This window comes from Hoplias malabaricus, chromosome 15 (genome assembly GCF_029633855.1).
Source record: "Hoplias malabaricus isolate fHopMal1 chromosome 15, fHopMal1.hap1, whole genome shotgun sequence".
NCBI lineage: Eukaryota > Metazoa > Chordata > Actinopteri > Characiformes > Erythrinidae > Hoplias > Hoplias malabaricus.
The window spans coordinates 3,518,677-3,539,317 of NC_089814.1; the positions used below are offsets into that span (position 1 = coordinate 3,518,677).

The 20,641-nt window shown below is 44.2% G+C and overlaps 1 protein-coding gene across 2 annotated transcripts in view; it reads left to right on the top strand.

Moving 5' to 3' along the window:
* The window catches only part of arhgap24 (Rho GTPase activating protein 24), a 121,419-nt gene that overhangs the window by 43,070 nt on the left and 57,708 nt on the right, over positions 1-20,641 (top strand). For both annotated transcript variants that reach the window (XM_066645520.1, XM_066645524.1), the window contains exon 4: positions 1,768-1,855. In XM_066645520.1, the coding sequence (XP_066501617.1) occupies positions 1,768-1,855 (88 nt within the window). The remainder of the gene's footprint in view (positions 1-1,767; positions 1,856-20,641) is intronic.

A 20,641-nucleotide genomic window follows, 5' to 3' on the forward strand; every position in this document is an offset into this window, starting at 1 on the left:
GATGAGGATTAGGATGATCTAATCTCCTCTTCTGGCTAATAAAAGCTTGCTGTGTGGAGCCTGTGGGAGTATTGTGTGTCTCTGCAATTGTTGTCTGTGTGCTTTGGTCTGTTAGTGTGTACTGTGTCGCAGTAAGAGAGAGATTAATCTGGAAATACAGCTCCAGCAGGTGCAGGAATTATTCAGAGACAGGAGTTTCCATCAGTCACAGGGTTTCATTAAAACTTGTTTATATCCACAAGACTTAAGCCTCAGCCACTCTACTCTGCTCTACCAGACTACTGGTCTTTTCTCCTTCTCCAGCAGGTGAATCAGGTCCTGGTTCTGGAAGCGTGTTCTTGTTTAGTGGCTGTTCTCTCGTGGTTCAGAGCGAGTCGAGTAGGGACTAAACCGTGGCGTGTAAACCTTGCAGAGCGCTGATCGTCCAGAGAGAGTCGTCACTCTACGCCACGCAACGCAGACGACCGGCACCAACTCTCCATCTGTAAAATCTCCAGCTGCAGCAGAGATCACGTTTGTTTTTATCCGATTCACAACGGCAGCTCGTAAAATGACGCCGTGGTCTTTTGAAGAGGTTCAAACGCTCCTCGGATCGGTGGCCGACGAAAGAATCCAGCGAGAGCTGGACGCTGCAACAAGGAAGGAACAAACTCTACTGATCTGTCTGAACTGATGACGGAGCTGTGTTCAGTCCCAAACAACAACAACAACACGCCAATACACCATGAGTGAACACCGCTTAACGTTACCGCCGCCGTTGTTGTGGTTTCCAAAGACCACTGTTCCCCTTAGAGATGGGGTTAGAGACGACACCAGATACATGTCATTTGGTTTGTGAAGGGTTTGGGGGGTTCTTATAGTGGAAACGTTACCAGGGACCAAGCGAGTGGAGCCATGTAGCGTCAAGATGAATAGGTACCAAACAGTGGAAAAGTCACCATAGAACTGTAAATGATATACACTCTTATCCCAGCATAATGAGACTCTTGCTCTCCACTCCATTAGAGTTGTGTTTAACACATTCATATTATTTTAATTCTCTTTTTATTGAATGTGGTGATGTAAACTCAGTATCGCCACTTTTGAGTTCAATGCAAAGTAATGCAATGTGCAATTATCTGTCATTGTATAACATACAACAAAATGTATATTCTGCATTTTACCCATCTGTGGCAGTGAACACACACACACACACACACTAGGGGCTGTGAACACTCATCCAGGGCAGGGAGCTGTTGTGGATTCAGTACCTTGCTCAAGGGCCCCTCAGCTGTGGACTAAGGAGGAGGACACTGCTGTTCCTTCACTCTCACAAACCCCAGTTTTCCTGCTGCTCATGGGACTCAAACTCATGACCTTTCAGTCCAAAGCCCTCTGCTCTAACCCTTAGATTTTTTTTAAGCTAGATTTTCACTGCTTAGATCAAGGTAAATAATATTGTGGATACAACAGTAGCAGCTCGAACAATTCTAATGTCCTTTTTACCACCAAAAGCGCTCCAACAGTTTTGATTAAATGTCTTATTTATGATTTTCTTACATTGTTCTCTGTAGACTACAATTCCCATGAGCTGAAGAGTCACGCTTCTGTGTTGTCCTTGAATTAATCAGTTTGACTTTAGTGACTTTAGTGTCCTTTAGCTCTGTACGGTGTGTGGAGACGGAGGGATGTGGATATGTTCCTCTTTTGGATCCAAGAGTCTGACCCAAATATATTCTTCTCCCTCTGCTCAGTTTGAAATGATGCATTTCCTCTTATCTCCTGTAGGGGGCCATTCTCCTGCCTGGCAACAGAGTGACGGAGCACCCTAGCAACGGAGAGGATGCGGGAAAGTTCCTGTTTGAGGTCGTCCCAGGTAATAAGAGCTCTCAGCTTCCCGCCGAGGAAGGGGGGGAGAGGGGGGTGGGGTGTAATGAAGATGAAATGACAGGATGTGATATTTATATCCAGTAAACGCTGCAGTGAAGTGAGGCACTTGGAGAGGGGATGTAAAAAAGCCTGATGTTATTATTTTTATATGTTTATTTATATGATTATTTATTTGCTCATGGCCTGAAGCTAATATAAACCTAAAATATTCACCTGGGTTCTCTGGCAGTAAAACTTTAACTTTCTGGAAAAATGAGAAGAGTTTTCTCTTCTGAATCTTCCTCATTCTCATGCTGTTTAGTGCTTCTGTTGAGTCTTGGTTCTTCCCAGTGTTTTTTTTATCAAGATTCCTTATGGTGGTTGAGTCTTGGTTCCTCTCTGCGGTTCTGTTGGGTCTTGGTTCCTCTCTGTGGTTCTGCTGGGTCTTGGTTCCTCTCTGCAGTTCTGTTGAGTCTTGCTTCCTCTCTGTGGTTCTGTTGAGTCTTTCCTTTCCTTTCAGTTCCTTTCCTTTCCGGTTCCTTTCAGTGCAACTAAACTGATCTGATCTGAACTGAACTGAACAGGACTGTTCTGAACTAAACTGTTTGGAACTGACCTGAATTGAACTGAGTTGAACTGAGCTGACCTGAATTGATCTGAACTAAACTGAAGAGATTTAATTTGAACTGAACTGAACTGAATTCACCTGACCTGAACTAAGCTGAACTGAACTGTAATGAAGTGAACTAAACTGAACTGACCTGACCTGAAATAAACTGATCTGAACTGACCTGACCTGAACTAAACTGATCTGAACTGACCTGACCTGAACTAAACTGATCTGAACTGACCTGACCTGAACTGAACTGAGTTGAACTGAGCTAACCTGAATTGATCTGAACTAAACTGAAGAGGTCTGAACTAAACTGAATTAACCTGACCTGAACTAAGCTGAACAGATCTGAACTGACCTGACCTGACCTGAACTAAACTGAACTGAACTGTTTGGAACTGACCTGAACTGAACAGTACTGCCCTGAACTGAACTGAGTTGAACTGAGCTAACCTGAATTGATCTGAACTGAACTAAACTAAACTGAATTGACCTGACCTGAACTAAGCTGAACAGATCTGAACTGAGCTGGCCTGAACTGAACTGAACTAAACTGAACTAAACTGACCTGAACTGAAGTGACCTGAACTAAACTGAACTGATCTAAACTGAACTGAACTGATCTGAACTGACCTGACCTGAACTGATCTGAACTGAAATGAACTGAACTACACTGAATTGACCTGACCTGAACTAAGCTGAACAGATCTGAACTGACCTGACCTGAGCTGACCTGAACTGAACTAAACTGAACTGACCTGACCTGAACTAAACTGACCTGAACTGAGGTGACCTGAACTAAACTGAACTGATCTAAACTAATCTAAACTGAACTGAACTGATCTGAACTGACCTGACCTGAACTGATCTGAACTGAAATGAAATGAACTACACTGAATTGAACTGAAATGAACTAAACTGAACTGTTTGGAACTGACCTGAACTGAACTGAGTTGAACTGAGCTGACCTGAATTGATCTGAACTAAACTGAAGAGATTTGATCTGAACTGAACTGAACTGAACTGAATTGACCTGACCTGAACAGATCTGAACTGACCTGACCTGACCTGAACTGAGCTGACCTGAACTGAACTAAACTGAACTGACCTGACCTGAACTAAACTGAACTAAACTGACCTGAACTGAGGTGACCTGAACTAAACTGAACTGATCTAATCTAATCTAAACTGAACTGAACTGATCTGAACTGACCTGACCTGAACTGATCTGAACTGAAATGAACTGAACTGAACTGAGTTGAACTGAGCTGACCTGAATTGATCTGAACTAAACTGAAGAGATTTTATCTGAACTGAACTGAACTAAACTGAATTAACCTGACCTGAACTGATCTGATCTGAACTAAACTCATCTAATCTGATCTGAACTGAACTGATCTACACTGACCTGAACTGATCTGAACTGAACTGAAGTGAACTGACCTGAATTGATCTAAACTAAACTGAACTGAACTGATCTGAACTGAACTGAAGTGAACTGAACTACACTGAACTGAACTGATCTGAATTGATCTAAACTAAACTGAACTGAACTACACTGAACTGAACTGATCTGAATTGATCTAAACTAAACTGAACTACACTGAACTGAATTGTGTGGTGCAGAGTGCTGTGGTTGAACTGAGAGCTCAGCCACATTTAGCCTCATTGTGTCTGAGAATGAGACAATAACAAGCTTCATTCAGTTTGCATCTATATTTCTCTCTATGCATTTCTGTCTTTCTCTCTCAGTTCTCAGCCCATGAGGCAGTAGTTGGTGTTGAACTATGAGAAGACTGAACTTAATTTGACCAACTTAATTTAACATTAATCTCTGGCACTAAGAATCAATTTGCAGTAAATGTCTGATGATTAAAAGAGTGATCCTCCTTGTACCTTGAGGTTTGTCTGTTCTCCGGCCTGGTTCTCCACGTCCGGTTCTCAAGGCCAAGATGGAGATCTGCGGGATTACTTTCAAATCAAATCAAATTTATTTGTATAGCGCTTTTTACAACTGATGTTGTCACAAAGCAGCTTCACAGAATTCCAATAAGACAAAGATTTGACATGAAATGTAAAAAAAAGTTTAAAAATTACATTGAGCATCTGTGGAGGAAACTTCCAGAAGAGTGTTTGTTCTGAGGCAGGCAGAAGTGTGCCTTATCAAACACCCTTAACTGGAACAGAATTACAGCTCTCTCTTTCTGTCTCTCTCTGTCTCTTTCTCTCTGTCTCTTTCTCTCTCTTTCTGTCTGTTTCTTTCTGTCGCTCTCTATCTGTCTCTTTCTCTCTCTTTCTGTCCTTTCTCTCTCTTTGTCTCTCTCCCTCTCTGTCTTTATCTCACTCTCTATCTGTCTCTTTCTCTCTCTATCTCTGTCGTTTTCTCTCTCTCCCTCTGTCTCTATTTCTTTCTCTCTTTCTCTCACTCTCTCTTTCTGTCTCTCTCTCTCTCTCTCTCTCTCTCTCTCTCTCTCTCTCTCTGTCTTTCTCTCTTTCTCTCTCTTTGTCTCTCTCTCTCCATCTCTCTTTCTCTCACTCTCTATCTGTCTCTATCTCTCCCTCTCTGTCTCTCTCTCTCTTTCTCCTCAGCCTCTTCCTTCCCTTTTTGTTTTTCTGTTTTTCCTCCAAATCAGACTGTTTCTTCAGGTATTGTGTGTCGTCTCCTTGGCTTCATCAGCGCTGGTCAATACAGTGACAGGATGTGTGTGTGTGTCCTTGGAATCAGTCGATACACTGTGTGCATATGAGGAGACTGTGTATGTGTGTTATAACCTTGAAGTTCAGATTACTTGATGAACTGGAACAAACGGTCCTCTTTGTGAACGTCAAACCACACACTGCTCTTTTGTGATTCTCTGCAGACTCTCGCTCTGTTTTATTCAGGGGATGGAGCCAGGGGCTTTTCTCTCTGGTGCTTTATTAGACTTTAGATTGATCTGGTTTGATCTTCTAAAACATCTGCTGAGAGAATGCCACTCAGATTTTACCTGGAGTAATGAGTGAAGATTAAAACCAGTGCCAGCTGAAGTGAGTAACACTAATGATCTGGCTGCAGTGCCCCCTGCTGAGGGAGGGGTTTATAAGGCAGTGAGTGAAGGGTCAGTTCTTAAAGGAAGATCTGAAGGCTGCACTGTGGTTGTAATGCTTAAGTCACTCTCCAAACTGTGTTTGTGCACTAAACTCAATCAAGAATCAAGAACTGCTGGGTCTGTGATTTTATTTATTCATCAAAACATCATGGAAAAGTAGTGGATCTCTATCTGGGGCTGTTTACTTTCTCCTCTAAAGCTCCTGGGCTTTGGTTTCGGACGGTTCCTGATGCAGCATCCTGTGAGTAATCACCCGAGGAGGCAACTGAACGTCTGAATTAAACATCCCTTCTGTTTTCACAATGTGACAACGCACTGACAGCACATCGAACCCAATCTTTCAGAATGAGACTGAGAAAAAGCCCAGAGAGTCGCCGTCTCATTATATAACTCAATAACTCCCAGCGTAGCGCGTCTCGTCTGCTGCTGTTTGATTAAAAATGGACCTAAATTTGTCACTTAACTGACTCCGCTGTTCTTCAGCGTATCTGAAAATAACTCACCACTTCCACGTGTCTCTGAACAACAGCACACACTCCATCCTTCACTAAAGAACACCTATTCACTGTGAATAACATAACTTCATTTAAAAAGCCCACAGTCATTCTCCGACAAACACAACCACTAACTACAAACATTTCTCAGCGCAAGATCACACCGAGATTAAGTCTTTCAATATCTACTGTCCATAACACGGGAAGAGAACCCTCCGTCTCTTTAGGAAAAGGCTGGACTCCACTGATGAATGAGTGTGACCTTCCAGCCCCCAGACAGCAATGCATGAGAATCCATTAATCTGTGATTAATATTTATAAAATACATTAGGTGTACATTCATTTAGGGTGATGCAGTGGGTGGCTTGGGTCCTCATGAGCTATGTGACTCACACTCACACATTCACTCACACACGCCTACGGACACTTTTGAGTCTCCAATCCACCTACCAACATGTGTTTTTGGAGTGTGGGGGGAAACTGAAGCACCCGGAGGAAACCCACGCAGACACAGAGAGAACACACCGCACTCCTCGCAGACAGTCACCCGGAGGAAACCCACGCAGACACAGGGAGAACACACCACACTCCTCACAGACAGTCACCTGGAGGAAACCAACGCAGACACAGAGAGAACACACCGCACTCCTCGCAGACAGTCACCCGGAGGAAACCCACGCAGACACAGGGAGAACACACCACACTCCTCTCAGACAGTCACCCGGAGGAAACCCACGCAGACACAGGGAGAAAACACCACACATCTCACAGACAGTCACCCGGAGGAAACCCACGCAGACACAGGGAGAACACACCACACTCCTCACAGACAGTCACCCGGAGGAAACCCACGCAGACACAGAGAGAACACACCACACTCCTCTCAGACAGTCACCCGGAGGAAACCCACGCAGACACAGGGAGAAAACACCACACGTCTCACAGACAGTCACCCGGAGGAAACCCACGCAGACACAGGGAGAACACACCACACTCCTCACAGACAGTCACCCGGAGGAAACCCACGCAGACACAGAGAGAACACACCACACTCCTCACAGACAGTCACCCGGAGGAAACCCACGCAGACACAGAGAGAACACACCACACTCCTATTCACTGCTTTATTTATTATATCCCTCCTTTAGCAACTGTGTCTACCCTCTCCCTCTCCTCTCTCTGTCACTGTCCCTGTCTTTCTCTGAAACTCTCTCAATTTCTCTTTCACTGTCTTTCTTTCTTTCTCTGACTTTCTCCATTCAATGTTTCAAAGATTCAAAGTAGCTTCATTTTACCTCTCTGTTTCCTTTCCTTCTTTCCTTCTCTCTCTAACTCTCTCCTACATCTCTCTTTCTCTCTCTCTTGCTGGCTCTCATTCCTTTATTTAAAATCTTGTTCATTCTTTCTCTCTCTTTTTCTCACTCATTTAATGCCCTAAAGCTTTTCAGCTTTTCTCCTTAAAGTCTCTCTCCTCTCCCTCTCTCCTCTGACTCTCTCTCTCTCTCTCTCTCTCTCTCTCTCTCTCTCTCTCTCTCTCTCTCTCTCTCTCTGTGTTCCTTCAGAAGCTAGAAGCTCATCAAACATTAACCTGACACATAAAATCACTAGCCTCGTAAATCTCCTAAATTTGTAAGTGTAGGAGGAGGTGTATGTGTGTGTGTGTGTGTGTGTGTGTGTGTGTGTGTGTGTGTGTGTGTGTGTGTGTGCGTGTGTCTTGGGGGGTATGAGAGAGAGAAAGGAGGGTAGAAGGAGTTAGGGCATTAAAGAACACAGAGTGACAGAGAGAGAGAGGGTGGAGAAGCCAATGTCAAACTCAGGGTCAGATTAAAGCACTCGGCTGTGTTTCTTTATCTACAAACCTACTGACCCTTGCCTTCCCTCCAGTGGGAGAACAGAGATAGATACGGTTCCCTAACAGGTATCTAGAACTCTTTGGAACACACTGTGTATATCATAAAGTACACAGAGCAACCTCAGAGAGAGAGAGAGAGAGAGAGAGAGAGAACCTGTGTGTAATCTGACTCTGTTAATCCTGCAGCTTTAACCACAGTAACAGTACGCCTGTAAGACAGGGGCAGGGGCAGCATTCCCCCGCTTCTTATTTCCAGGGAGGGATTTTGCAAAATCCATATAAAGAAAGCCAAGGTTCATCTTCTTACTAAACATAAGCAAAGGCTAGAGACAGACATGTCTAATTTGGAAATCTAGAGGCAAAAATAGAGAGAACACTTAAGGAAAACAGCATGGCTGATTTTCGCATCATTAGAGTCCTAAAACACTGTTTAACAGTGCCATGCCTCCTTCACATACTACTACAAGCGCTGAGAGCCACTGTGACCTGCTTCCGGCGCCATGCTGTTTTCACCTGCAGTCTGTTAAAGCACATCTTTAACTGATCTCTCTTCACGTTTTTATTTCTTTCAGAATGCTTATTTCTCTAAAATTGTATGTGTTCTCATAAATGTATAACTTGTCAGTTTAAGCCTAATTATTTATATTCGATCTATAATTTTTATTCATTATTTTGTGTAACAACTTTGTGTAATGCTGATGACAAATACTCAAGCAAAATATGGGATTGATAGGTGGTTCTTGGAGGCTTTGATTTGATAAAAGGTGGTACCACTGCTCTAGAGTATCAAAGACTCCTGTTTGTTGAGTTTGCTTCTGTTGTATTTATATCATTGTTGTGCACACCTCACACAATGGATTTTAATGAATCCTCCTCTTGTTGAGAGCGAATGCTTCACTGCAGTCCTCTGCCCTGAGGCAGCACTTATAGGTTGGGCTTCAAGCTGCAGGAACACAAGGCTATTCCGGTCATCAGAATAATCAGACGCTTTGTGGAGTTGACATTTTGCGGAGTGGCTTTGGCTGTATTTTGGTAAAGAGGAGAGAAACCAGCTTCGCCCAAAGCTCCCCAGGCGGCCAGAAAGAATGCAGCCAGTCATTCCTCTGGGTTTTTTGGGGTTCCAGGGCGATGGCTCTGCTTTCCCTGGCATCCGCTTCCTCTCCAAAAAGCTGGAAAACAAGGCCAGAGATATAGAGGAGCTCAGATAGGAGCGGGTGGAGAATGAAGAGGGGAAAAAATGCCAACAAACAAAATTCCACGCTGCTAAATCTGGCCGACGAGCTGCTCATGCTCGGGTAGAGCAGGACGACCATCTGGGTGCTTCTGGCTTCCGAGGAGAGAGAGAGAAGGAGACAGCACAGCCCTCCATTGTTCCCGTGCCAGCCCCTATCCAGAGTCTGGACCGGGTCCAGGCTTTGAGCGAGAGCCAGGACCTTGTGAAGGAGTTCACCTTGGGTGTGAAACAGCAGAATTCGCTTTCACTCTCTGAATGAAACCCTAATAAAGCGCTTGTAACCAGGCCTTGAATGAAAGAGAACCCAGGGGATGTGCTGCTGACGGTCATTGGTCATATTCATGAAGGATACATTGAATTTGCAGGTACAGCACTGTGCAAACGTCCTAGGCACCTAAAGGTGCTTTTCCATTGAAAGGTATCTACTCGACTCAATGCGCTTTAACCCAGTCATTCGAACAGGCGCTTTACTATTATACCATACATTACACCGTTAGCTGACACAGCACCAAGAAACTAGTAGAATGAGTTACAATCATTAATAGCATTGGCGATGTTAATGGAGCATGCAGAGTGAGATTTATTAGCACTTCAGAATCTCACAGAGAGGGCACTGCAAGTTTTAATCACACTGAGGAAGCTCGATGAGTGTGTTTAGTGGTTTTACTAGCCTTGGAGATGCTTGCAGAGTGAGAACAGTGAGATTTAATAGCACCGAGGAAGCACTGGGTCGGCAGAGCATGTTTTAATCACACCAGGGAAGTCCATACAGTATTAATAACTATGGGGAAACTCACAGACTGCATGTAATGGTTTAATAGCATACGGGAAGCTTGTGGATTGAGTATAGTGAGTTTTAATTGCTCCAGAGGTGCATATGGAATAGGCAAAGTAAGTTTTAATAAAACTGGGCCCTTCATTTAAAGAAGAAGTGGTGGTCAGTAGCTTGTCTGCAGAGAATTGGACACAGGGCCCAGTGCTTCACCTCTGTGTGACCTGGGGCTAACGATAAGGAAACACAGCCATATGGTGCACAGAGACACACACGCAGTGCTGACACAGCTGCTTGGTTTTCACACACACACACACGCATGCACATGAACACACACTGTCATGTATCTGTGAATTGTGGGGACATTGCCTTGACCTCAAATCATTTTGTAGACACTTACCATTTACTTGTACATAAGTTTACATCTAACCCTACCCCAACCCTGAGCCCTAATCCTTAAACCTTACCCTAATCTTAACCCACACCTTAACTCTAAATGCTAATTCTTAACCCTACCCCAACCCTCAGCCCTAATCCTAAGTCTAATCTTTAACCTTAACCCAGAGTCGTAGTCCATACCTTAACCCTAAGCTGTAATTTTTAAAGCTAAGCGTAACCTTAACCTTGACTTTAAACCTAACCCTAAACTCTAACCCTGACTTTAACCCTAACCCTAAACCCTAACCCAAACTTAATACATGTGTTCAACTTAAAATGTAATGTTCACATTGTGGGGACCAGCTGAGGACAAGTCCCCACAATGAGAGGATGTAAACAGGTTTTGGTCCCCACAATGTGATGTATTCTTGGCACACACACACACACACACACACACACACACCCATACACAGGAAGTCTTCCATCCACTCAGCAGTTTCAATCAGAAACCACTGCATTTATCCCCTTCAGCGTCACGATCACAATAGAACTGAACTGAAATGCACTGAAAGGCACTGGTCAGGACTGTGTTCCTTTCTCTAGATGTTGGGACATTGTTGTGAGGGTTTGTTGGCAGCTATCGTAATATCACTGAGTGTAGGTGCTGATGGATGATTAGACCAGGATCATGAAGATCACTCCCACTCATCTCCAGAGAACACAGTTCCCAAAGCTGGGGGCTTTATACCTCTTCAGCTTAGTGTTGAGGGAATGTACTCCTCCTCACACACGACTCTCTGCAGAACCTGCAGAACATGTCGAATACGACTGGTCAGTCTTAACACTTCAGCCAGAGCAGCACAGGTCCTCCTTTTGAGTTTTGGTTCCTCCCGGTGGTCATTTTTTGTCATGTTCTGAAGGAGGTTCTATTTTCCTCTCAATGGTTCGAATGGTTTCGAGTCTTGGTTCTTCTCTGTGCTTCTACCTTAAGCTTTTAGGGAGTTCATTGTTGAGTATTGGTTCTTGTCATGGATCCTTTTTCACATGTTTAGAAAGGTTCTCCGATTGAGTCTTGGTTCCTGGCAGTGGTTCTTCGTCCTTTTAGGGAGGCTCTTCTTTTGAGTCCTGTTTCCTCTCAGTGGTTCTTTTGCATTTTCTTATGGAGGTGGTTCTAATGAATCTTTGTCCCTCTCTTTGGTTCTCCCATTTCACTGAGGGAGGTTCTCTCCTTGAGTCTTAGTTCCTCTCAGAGGTTCGCCCCTTTGTTCTGAGGGAGGTTCTCTCTCTGAGTTTTTCATGGTTCTTCTCACAGTGTCTCATTTTTTTCTACTTTTGAGAATTTCTACCTAATATTTTTTCATGGAATTTTCTCAGTTTCTTCTTCTGTCTCTTTGTGAGGTTCTCTTCTTGGTTCCCCTCAGTCGTACTTCTTTTTCCACTCATGAAACATTTGTGAATAGTGATTTACAAACACACAATTAATTTTGATTCCTGAAATATTCCCAGGTGGAGAAAAAGGGGCCGGAGAACCTCAGACTCGTTCAGTTGCTGTTGTTTTGCAGTGAATCTGAGTGCACTACTTCAGAAGAGCTCTGGATCAACATGTTTCCCAGCGCTCCCTCCCAGGGTCGGGGGCCCTGATGCTGAGGGGCTGGATTGTTGTGACTGGATGGTGTGAGGAATGAGGGGCTCTTGCTGGAACATGTTCTACTCTGAGAATATGAGTCTTTCTCTATGGAGATGAGGTCCTAAAATGATTAAAACAGGTTTGAACATGTAAACTACTGAATGACACGGGCTGGAATGCAGCCATGAGTTTTACAGAGTGATTATGGAGTTTATCTTGTTACAGAGTTACAGAGTACACAGTTGCCCAAGGACTCCTATTGTGTAATGTTGTGTTCCTGCACTTGTGTGTTTTGGCACTTTTCCTCTGTTTGGTACTGACTCTAATGGACTCTACTTTGTTTGGTCCCTGTTTGCTGAAATGTATCTGGTGTCGTCTCTAACCCCGTCTCTAAGGGGAACAGTGGTCTTTGGAAACCACAACAACGGCGGTGGTAACGTTAAGTGGTGTTTACTCATGGTGTATCGGCGTGTTGTTGTTGTTGTTTGGGACTGAACACAGCTCCGTCATCAGTTCAGACAGATCAGTAGAGTTTGTTCCTTCCTTCCAGCGTCCAGCTCTCGCTGGATTCTTTCGTCGGCCACCGATCCAAGGAGCGTTTGAACCTCTTCAAAAGACCACGGCGTCATTTTACGAGCTGCCGTCGTGAGTCGGATAAAAACAAACGTGATCTCTGCTGCAGCTGGAGATTTTACAGATGGAGAGTTGGTGCTGGTCGTCTGCGTTGCGTGGCGTAGAGTGACGACTCTCTCTGGACAATCAGCGCTCTGCAAGGTTTACACGCCACGGTTTAGTCCCTACTCGACTCGCTCTGAACCACAAGAGAACAGCCACTAAACAAGAACCCGCTTCCAGAACCAGGACCTGATTTACCTGGTAGAGAAGTGGAAAAAGTAGAGCAGAGTAGACACCATACTGTCCATTTTCCTTCTTGTCTTATAAAAGAATATAGACCTGAGTTGTTTAGCATAGCTTTTTCTTACAATGTCCAATAACACAGCTTCATACCTCTCATCACTACAGAGTGCTCGGTAAACATAGTCTTTCTGGTGTTAAATTATTCTAAATATTTCCATAACTTATGAATTTATCAAATTTTAATGACTATTTATATATTATTTTGATACAAATCTGACAGAAGCTGTAGTCCATGTAGGACGCAATAAAGCTGGGGATGAAGGAGTTTAACATCTATATATGTCTTTCTTCAAGCCTCATTTCATTCCTACTTTCCATGTTCATGGCTGAAGGAAGAGGACGGAAACGTGTTTTTAAATATGGCTCCACTGCCACCCAGTGGTGAGAAGGGTCACTACAACAGCAGAGGCTCATTCTGACAGAGAGACAGAGTGAAGAGCAGGCGGCTGTGAAATGAACAGAAGCCAGGACTTGTGTCTGCTGATGTGTTCACAGCCGTGCTGTAAATAATAGGTTCACTCACATGTAAATACAGATTAGAGAAATCCATCAACAGAACCCATGCCTTGTAGAATCCCTCTCCTGTTCAGAAACCTCCAGAGCTGAGGAACAGACTTTATAATCAGTCCTGACCTCATTTCTGTGTCCCCCCACCTGGTGGCTGTGGTGTAAATAGGTGTATCCATGGTTTCCCACCTGATTTCATATTCTGTAATTATGAATGTCAATAGACATCACACGCTAACACTCACCCAGTCACTCACATATTCACCCAGTCACTCACATATTCACCCAGTCACTCTCATACTCACTGGACTGTGGTAGGAAAGGGGAGTCTGAAGGTGCGGAGGCATGGGTCTGTACCGTCCCGTCTCCTCAGAGAACCCCTCAGTGATGGGAGTTTGCCGTGAGACGAGGGCCTTGAGAGAGAACTGTTTATTTCTCAGCGAGCAGCAGCAGTGAGTCAGATGAGATCTTCAGGGAGAACAGGGAGATTAGGGAGATCTGGGAGATGTGTCACAGCACAGGATGTGGGTGAGGGACGGAGTCAGAGGGGAGGAGAGGACAGTGGGATCAACACGTTAAAGGCAGGATTGGCATTCAGTTCTTCAAAGTGAACGAGTGAATAATAACAACATCACCAACAAATTCAGTGATGATAATAACATCCACTCTAACCTTTAACCTGCCCTCAGTGACAGATGGAGGAATGGATAGAAGGAGGGATGGATGAATGGGTGGATAGTGGAATGATTGGATGAATGGATGAGCCGATTGATTGATTGATTGATTGATAAAAGCATAGAGGAATGGATAAAGGACCTGATGGACATATCAGTAAAATAAGAGCCGATGTTTGGAGGGTAAATGAATGGATGCATAGATGGGGGGAATAAATGGATGGATAGAAGGAGAAAGGACCAGGTGGACAGATAAATGAAATAAGGGATGGAGAAATGAATGGATGTTTAGATTGGGGATAAATAGATGAATGAAGACATTATAGGGAAGGATTGATGGAACATAGATGGATGAAATAATGGAGCAATGGATGGACAGATTGGAAAAAAGGATGGAGTAATGGATGGTGGATGGATGGATAAAAACAATTAAGCAAAGGAAGGATGAAAACGTCCAGTTAACGGCCATTGGAAACACCTACTTTATAACAGCGGTGTAGAAGACAGAGCGCACTTTATTAGCCTTCCTCTACTCCTCCACTCCACTGGACAGAATCTGACCCCAGGACAGTTGTCCAGAGTTCACTGGTGTGGTGGACAGCGTGTGTTCTCTGGTACCACGATCAGAACGGGTTATTTACGCCTCTCAACATCACTCCATGGATGCGAGTCATCCACCGGCCACAAATATCTGGACAACTGGGACAGTGTGGTCAGAAACGGACCCTTGATGAACACAGGGTCTGACAGAAGTGACCCCCATAAAGGCGTCCACACGGAGAGTCCCTAAAGCCTGTGTTTACATCATGAAAGCTGTTTCAGAGCGTTCCTTCCCTCCAGCGTTTCCTCCCGCGCTTTTCCCAACATCTAACAGGAACACCGCCGTTCCCCTCGGCTCTTTGATGCGAGAAGAGTCTGAGACATTGAGGGAGCTATTAACTCCGCCAGACGATGAACAGCAGCGTCCCGACCTCAACCCGGCTCCCGTTCCGCTCTGCGATGATGTAATTCTCGGAAACGTCCACCGTCAGGGCCTCTCTCGACCCTTTATCCCGGATCCGTTCGGGTTTTACGGTGAAATCAGAACAGCGTTCCCCTGCTCCGGCGTGTTTTCTGTGCTGAGACGGAGCAAAGAGCTTCAGAGGAATGTTCCTTTATAGACTTCTGAAAGTTTCTGCAACTTTATATTAATTTATGCAAACGGAGGAAGGTCTTTTCTGTTCAGAGGCCTCAAAGGAAGCCGTTTCATCCCAAAATCCCCCTCTCAGCTTCCAGAACTCAAAGCACTGTTAATTGGAGATTCTTTAATGTTCCATAGCTTTTAAAGACACAGTAAACAACGTAGAAACTCCAGTAACGTCCAAATCATAGCCTGTTTAATAAGATGTTTATTCCCCTCTTTAGTGTAGGAGCAGCCTCTGCTGTGAGAATTTGATGGCATTTAGTCACAAATGGAGCTCCGTCACTCCACAGAATGTGCTCAGCACCTTATGCCCCTCTGGCTGACTCTTGGCATTGGGCACAGTGGCCTTAGCCTCATGTACACCTCTGCTCCAGAGTGTCCCCTTTCATTACACTAAGACAACCCTTGTTCCGTGGAGCCTACCAACCCACACACTGTGAAACAAGACACCCCCCAGTCAGTTTTCTATGAGCTGCATAAATCAGAGACTCTCCAGTCACAGAGGGCTCTTAATGAAATGTCTGTGACCTGTGGGATTTGGTCCAAATCCCACAGGATCAAACACCACAGCAGTGTTCTCCCTCTGTGTAAACAGCCTTTTCCAGCAGTGAGGAGCGAGGAGCGGAAGCTCTGATTTTTAGCCGTTTTCACTCTGTTCTCTTTCTTCTCCGTTTTTACTCAGTGCTCTTATTTCTCCGCGCTCGTTGTGTCTGTTTTGCTGAGTTTAACCTCGTCTTTGTGCTGTCACATAAACACAGGTCCAGCGCTGTGATTGGACAGACTCAGGTGAGGGGGCGGGGCAATTCTAGAGCACTTGACAATTATCTGCACTTGACGTCAGAAGCGGGGGAACCTCAAGCCACCTCTTTTTTTTAACTGTTGTTAATGCATGCAACAGTTAATGTGCTGGAGAGGAACACACACTGCCCAGACCTATCACATCAGACGTCAGATAGATAGACACCTCACTGATCCTTAACAGAATTTAACAATATGGACTAGATGTACGATGGTTTCTTTTAGCAGCAGACTGTTCTGCAGTGCAAGACTTTCCATCTTCTCCTCGGTTTAACCTTGTCCCACAGCGAGGAGGACGAGTGTTCCCCCTCTTTTCTTAGACTCTCGTTTGTCGTTTGAGTGATGGATGAATGGAGCGATTAGCCTTCAGCAAAAGACTGTTATTCTCTTTTCATTCCCTGCTTTTTTTTCTCTCCTCCACTTTGAGTCATCTTCTCCAGACGTGACATTTCCAGGAAGGTTGAAAAATGGCTAGAGAGAGAGAGAGAGAGAGAGAGAGAGAGAGAGAGAGAGAGAGAGAGAAGGCAATGTTTAGGAGAGAGTGAGTGAGAGAGATGGCAAAAGGGGGAAGAGGGCAGGAGAGAGAGAGAGGCTTAAAAAATAGCAGTTAGTGTTCTCCTCCAAGCGTGTTGAGCTCCAGTGATTGGAAATTGTGAATGATTTATAATACAATGTAAATATTATTGTTTTTTCTGATAATGAAACTATATTTAGCTTTAAAATCCTGGACCTTCCCCTCGGTTCCGAGGCCCATGGTCTTAGCATAGGCTTTGTAATTCGAGCCTGGTTCTCAGCAGAGAGTCTCTCTCCTATCTCTCTCTCTCTCCCTCTCTCTCCCTCTCTCACTCTCCCTCTCTCTCCTCTCTCACTCTCCCTCTCTCTCCCTCTCTCACTCTCCCTCTCTCTCCCTCTCTCACTCTCCCTCTCTCCCCCCTCTCTCTCTCACTCTCTCTCTCTCTCCCCTCTCTCTCCCTCTCCTTCTCCCACTCTCTCTCTCTCTCTCTCTCTCTCTCTCTCTCATTCTCTCTCTCTCTCTCTCTCTCTCTCTCTCTCTCTCTCTTTCCTCTCACTCTCTCTCTCCCTCTCAATTTCTCACTCTCTCTCTCCCTCTCTCTCTCTCTCTCTCTCTCACCCTCTCTCTCTGTGTCTCTTTCTCTCTTGTTGGAGACAGAGAAAGTTGTAAGTGGAGCAGTAGCACAGTCGGCACGCAGAGGGGGGAAAGGACTGTGATAGAGAGAAGAGAAAAGAGAAAACTAAAATAGCGAGAGGATAAAAAAGCAGAAGACAAGAGGAAAGGGGGGGAAAATAATTTAGACCAGAGAGAAGAGAAGAGAAGAGGTGATGAGTCTCAGTGCTTGGGCTCCATGGATGTGAACTGTAATGCAGGTGGGTGTCATAAAAACCATTTAAATCCTCAGTGAAACTCCCAGTGCTGTGTTTTTATTGGCTGGAGAGGAGAAGTGGGCGGAGAACAGAGCGGCTCATTTGAATTTGAAGTGTTTCTCTCTGATGTCGCTGCGGTCTGTGAATCCTCTGCCAGTCTGCTGATGATTTATGGATTGTGTGAGGTCCTCCTGCAGAAACAGAGAGATGAGGTTCATTAGTGATGGAGGGAAGACGCCTCTCCGTCCGCTGGCTCAGGTTTAATCACGTAAGCGCTCTTCTCTTGGAGGCAGTTCAAACCAATTCCATTAGAGAAGCTTTTAAAGAGGATTTTTTTCTTCTCACTGGATTTCTATCTTTCAGTCCATTGCTCAGTTTGACGTGGCACTTACATCTCCCTCAGCTGCGTACTGCATTTTTAATTGTGTTTTTAAAAGGATGAAGTCTTAATATGCACTAAATATACCAAAGTTTGTGCTCATTAAATAATTCAGCTACGTTACCAGAGACATACCCCCCTCTTCTCCGCAGAGGAACACAGCTCTGTTTCTTAATGAATCCCCCCGAGCCCCACAGCAGTGTTCTCCCCCTGTGTAAACAGCCCCTGTTCAGAACGCCCGCTTTCAGCACCTGTCTCTTTAAATGATAATGAGCCGCTCGCTGTTCACCCCGACCCCGAGCGCACAGCAGTGAGGAGCGAGGAGCAGAAGCTCTGGTCTTTAGCCGTTTTCACTCTGTTCTCTTTCTTCTCCGTTTTTACTCAGTGCTCTTATTTCTCCGCGCTCGTTGTGTCTGTTTTGCTGAGTTTAACCTCGTCTTTGTGCTCTCACATAAACACGGGTCCAGCGCTGTGATTGGACAGACTCTGACAAGGAGGCGGGGTGAATCTAAAGGCTCTGCACTTGACGTCAGAAGCGGAGCAGAATCAAAATAAAGCAGTGTGAAAAGTGAAGAGTTTATTGGCCGCATTCGTTTTGAGCTCCATCAGGACAGAAGACAGAAGACAAATGTCAGTGTGAGTGTGGGTTTAGACGATTTACAGATGGGGATCAGTGTCAGAGATCGGGAACAGAGCACATTAACACTGTATTTTTAGATGTTGTCGTTTTTAAGACGACACAGCAGTCACCATAAAATGACAAAAGAGCAGGAGAATGAATCTGAATTCCAATTATATATTACACAAACGCATGTGTCACCTGATACAATATCAGTGATGTCATAAAAACAAGAAGGGCTGATTTCTAAAAGACAAACTGAGCACCTACAGTTTTTCAGTCTCACTTTATTCCACTGTGACCCCATGTTGCGTCTCTGCTGCACACCGTCCTGTCCTCCTCAACACATGGGCTTTTATTTTACACACGGTTTCTGTGTATCAGCAGAAAAGTGGCCCACAAGAGACAACTGTTATAACTTTACCAGGACACACATCTGGATATCGTAGCATTCCCAGCCCACGTCGTGGAGGCTGTCCAGATCTTGAAAGGAAGTTTGGAGAAACCCTGAGAGAAAAGAAGAGAAACACACTTTGTTTTTTCAGATTCATTTCCAGAAACTGGGGGTCCTGGAGCAGAAGAATATCTGCTGGCCTTTTAGCACCTTTAGGAAAATTACATTGCTCAGATATTGTTCACTGATGGCTCAGGAGATGGATAGAATGATAGAGTTGTGGCCAGCATCAAAGTTGAGCCAGTTTGGAGAAATGGTGAGAAACAGTAGATCTGTCTTAAGTTCAGCTGCAAATAAACAGAAGAAAGAAAAAACTTTATAGTTTCCTTAAGACAACAATGATTTCAGGTGGAAAGACAAATAAAACTTTAGTCTCCAACTGCTCAAATGTGTCCCCAGAGATCTCATACATGTCTCTCTTTGACTTTACTGAGATCTACATTAAAATTGACAGTCTAAGCACACATTTGTCAGATTAACTAAACACTACTCTGTGCTTAATCTCCTTTGTCTCTCTCCTGTGTCTCATGTCTCCTTTTTGCATGTCATCTTTCATTTTCTCCTAAAGGAATTTTAGGAGAATCGCCATTATGTCTCCTGAGCGATTACAGATCGCTCTTGGGAGTGTTGTCTCAGTACTGAGCCCAGCGTGAGACACCACTGAGACCTCCACTCAAACTCAAGAGGAGACACAGGGGACACATACAGTTTCCACTCTCTCTCCATCTGACCTCAGTGTAAGGAGACACTACAAAAATATTAAGGAAAAACTGCAAAGATATTAAGGGGAAACAACAGAGATATTAATGAGAAACAATAGATAATAAGGAGAAACTACAGAGATATTAAGGAGAAACAACAGATATTAAGGAGAAACTGCAGAGATATTAAGGAGGAATTACAGACATATTAAGGAGAAACAACAGATATTAAGCATAAACTGCAGAGATATAAAAAAGAAACTACAGAGATATTAAGGAGAAACAACAGATATATTAAGGAGAAACTGCAGATATATTAAGGAGAAACTGCAGAGATATTAAGGAGAAACTACAGAGATATGAGAAACTACAGAGATATTAATGAGAAACTGCAGAGATATTAAAGAGAAACTACAGAGACATTAATGAGAAACTAGAGATATTAATGAGAAACAACAGATATTAAGGAGAAACTGTATATATATTAAGGAGAAACAACAAATATATTAAGGAGAAATTGCAGAGATATTAAAGAGAAACTACAAAGATATTAAAAAGAAACTGCAGATACATTAAGGAGAAACTGCAGAGATGTTAAGGAGAAACTACAGAGATATTTAGGAGAAGTTAAGGAGGAGAGATGTTAAGGAGTTCTGATTGTTCTTTATGGGAAAAGGCAGGTAGAGGTTTTCAAAGACATTCCTGGCTGCTGCCATAGGGCTGAATGGAAACGGACCACAATGACCCAGTGTCTCTGGTCCCCAGAGGGAAACTGTTGACTCCTATAGGACTCCTATATATATACACATCTCTCTCTCTCTCTCTCCATCAGATAAGCAGATGTCATGAATCTGATCCTTTCAGAAGCTCAGAGTCCCAATGCAACCAAATATTCAGCTGCTATAGTCTGAGAGTGTGGGTGTGTGTGTGTGTGTGTGAGAGAGAGAGAGAGAGAGAGAGAGCGAGAGAGAGAGAGAGAGAGAGCGAGAGAGAGAGATTGTGTGTGTGAAAGAGAGAGAGAGATTGTATGTGTGTGTGTGTGTTTCTCTGTATTTTTCTCTTTCTCTCTCCATCAGATAAGCAGATGTCATGTGTGTGAGAGAGAGAGTGATTGTGTG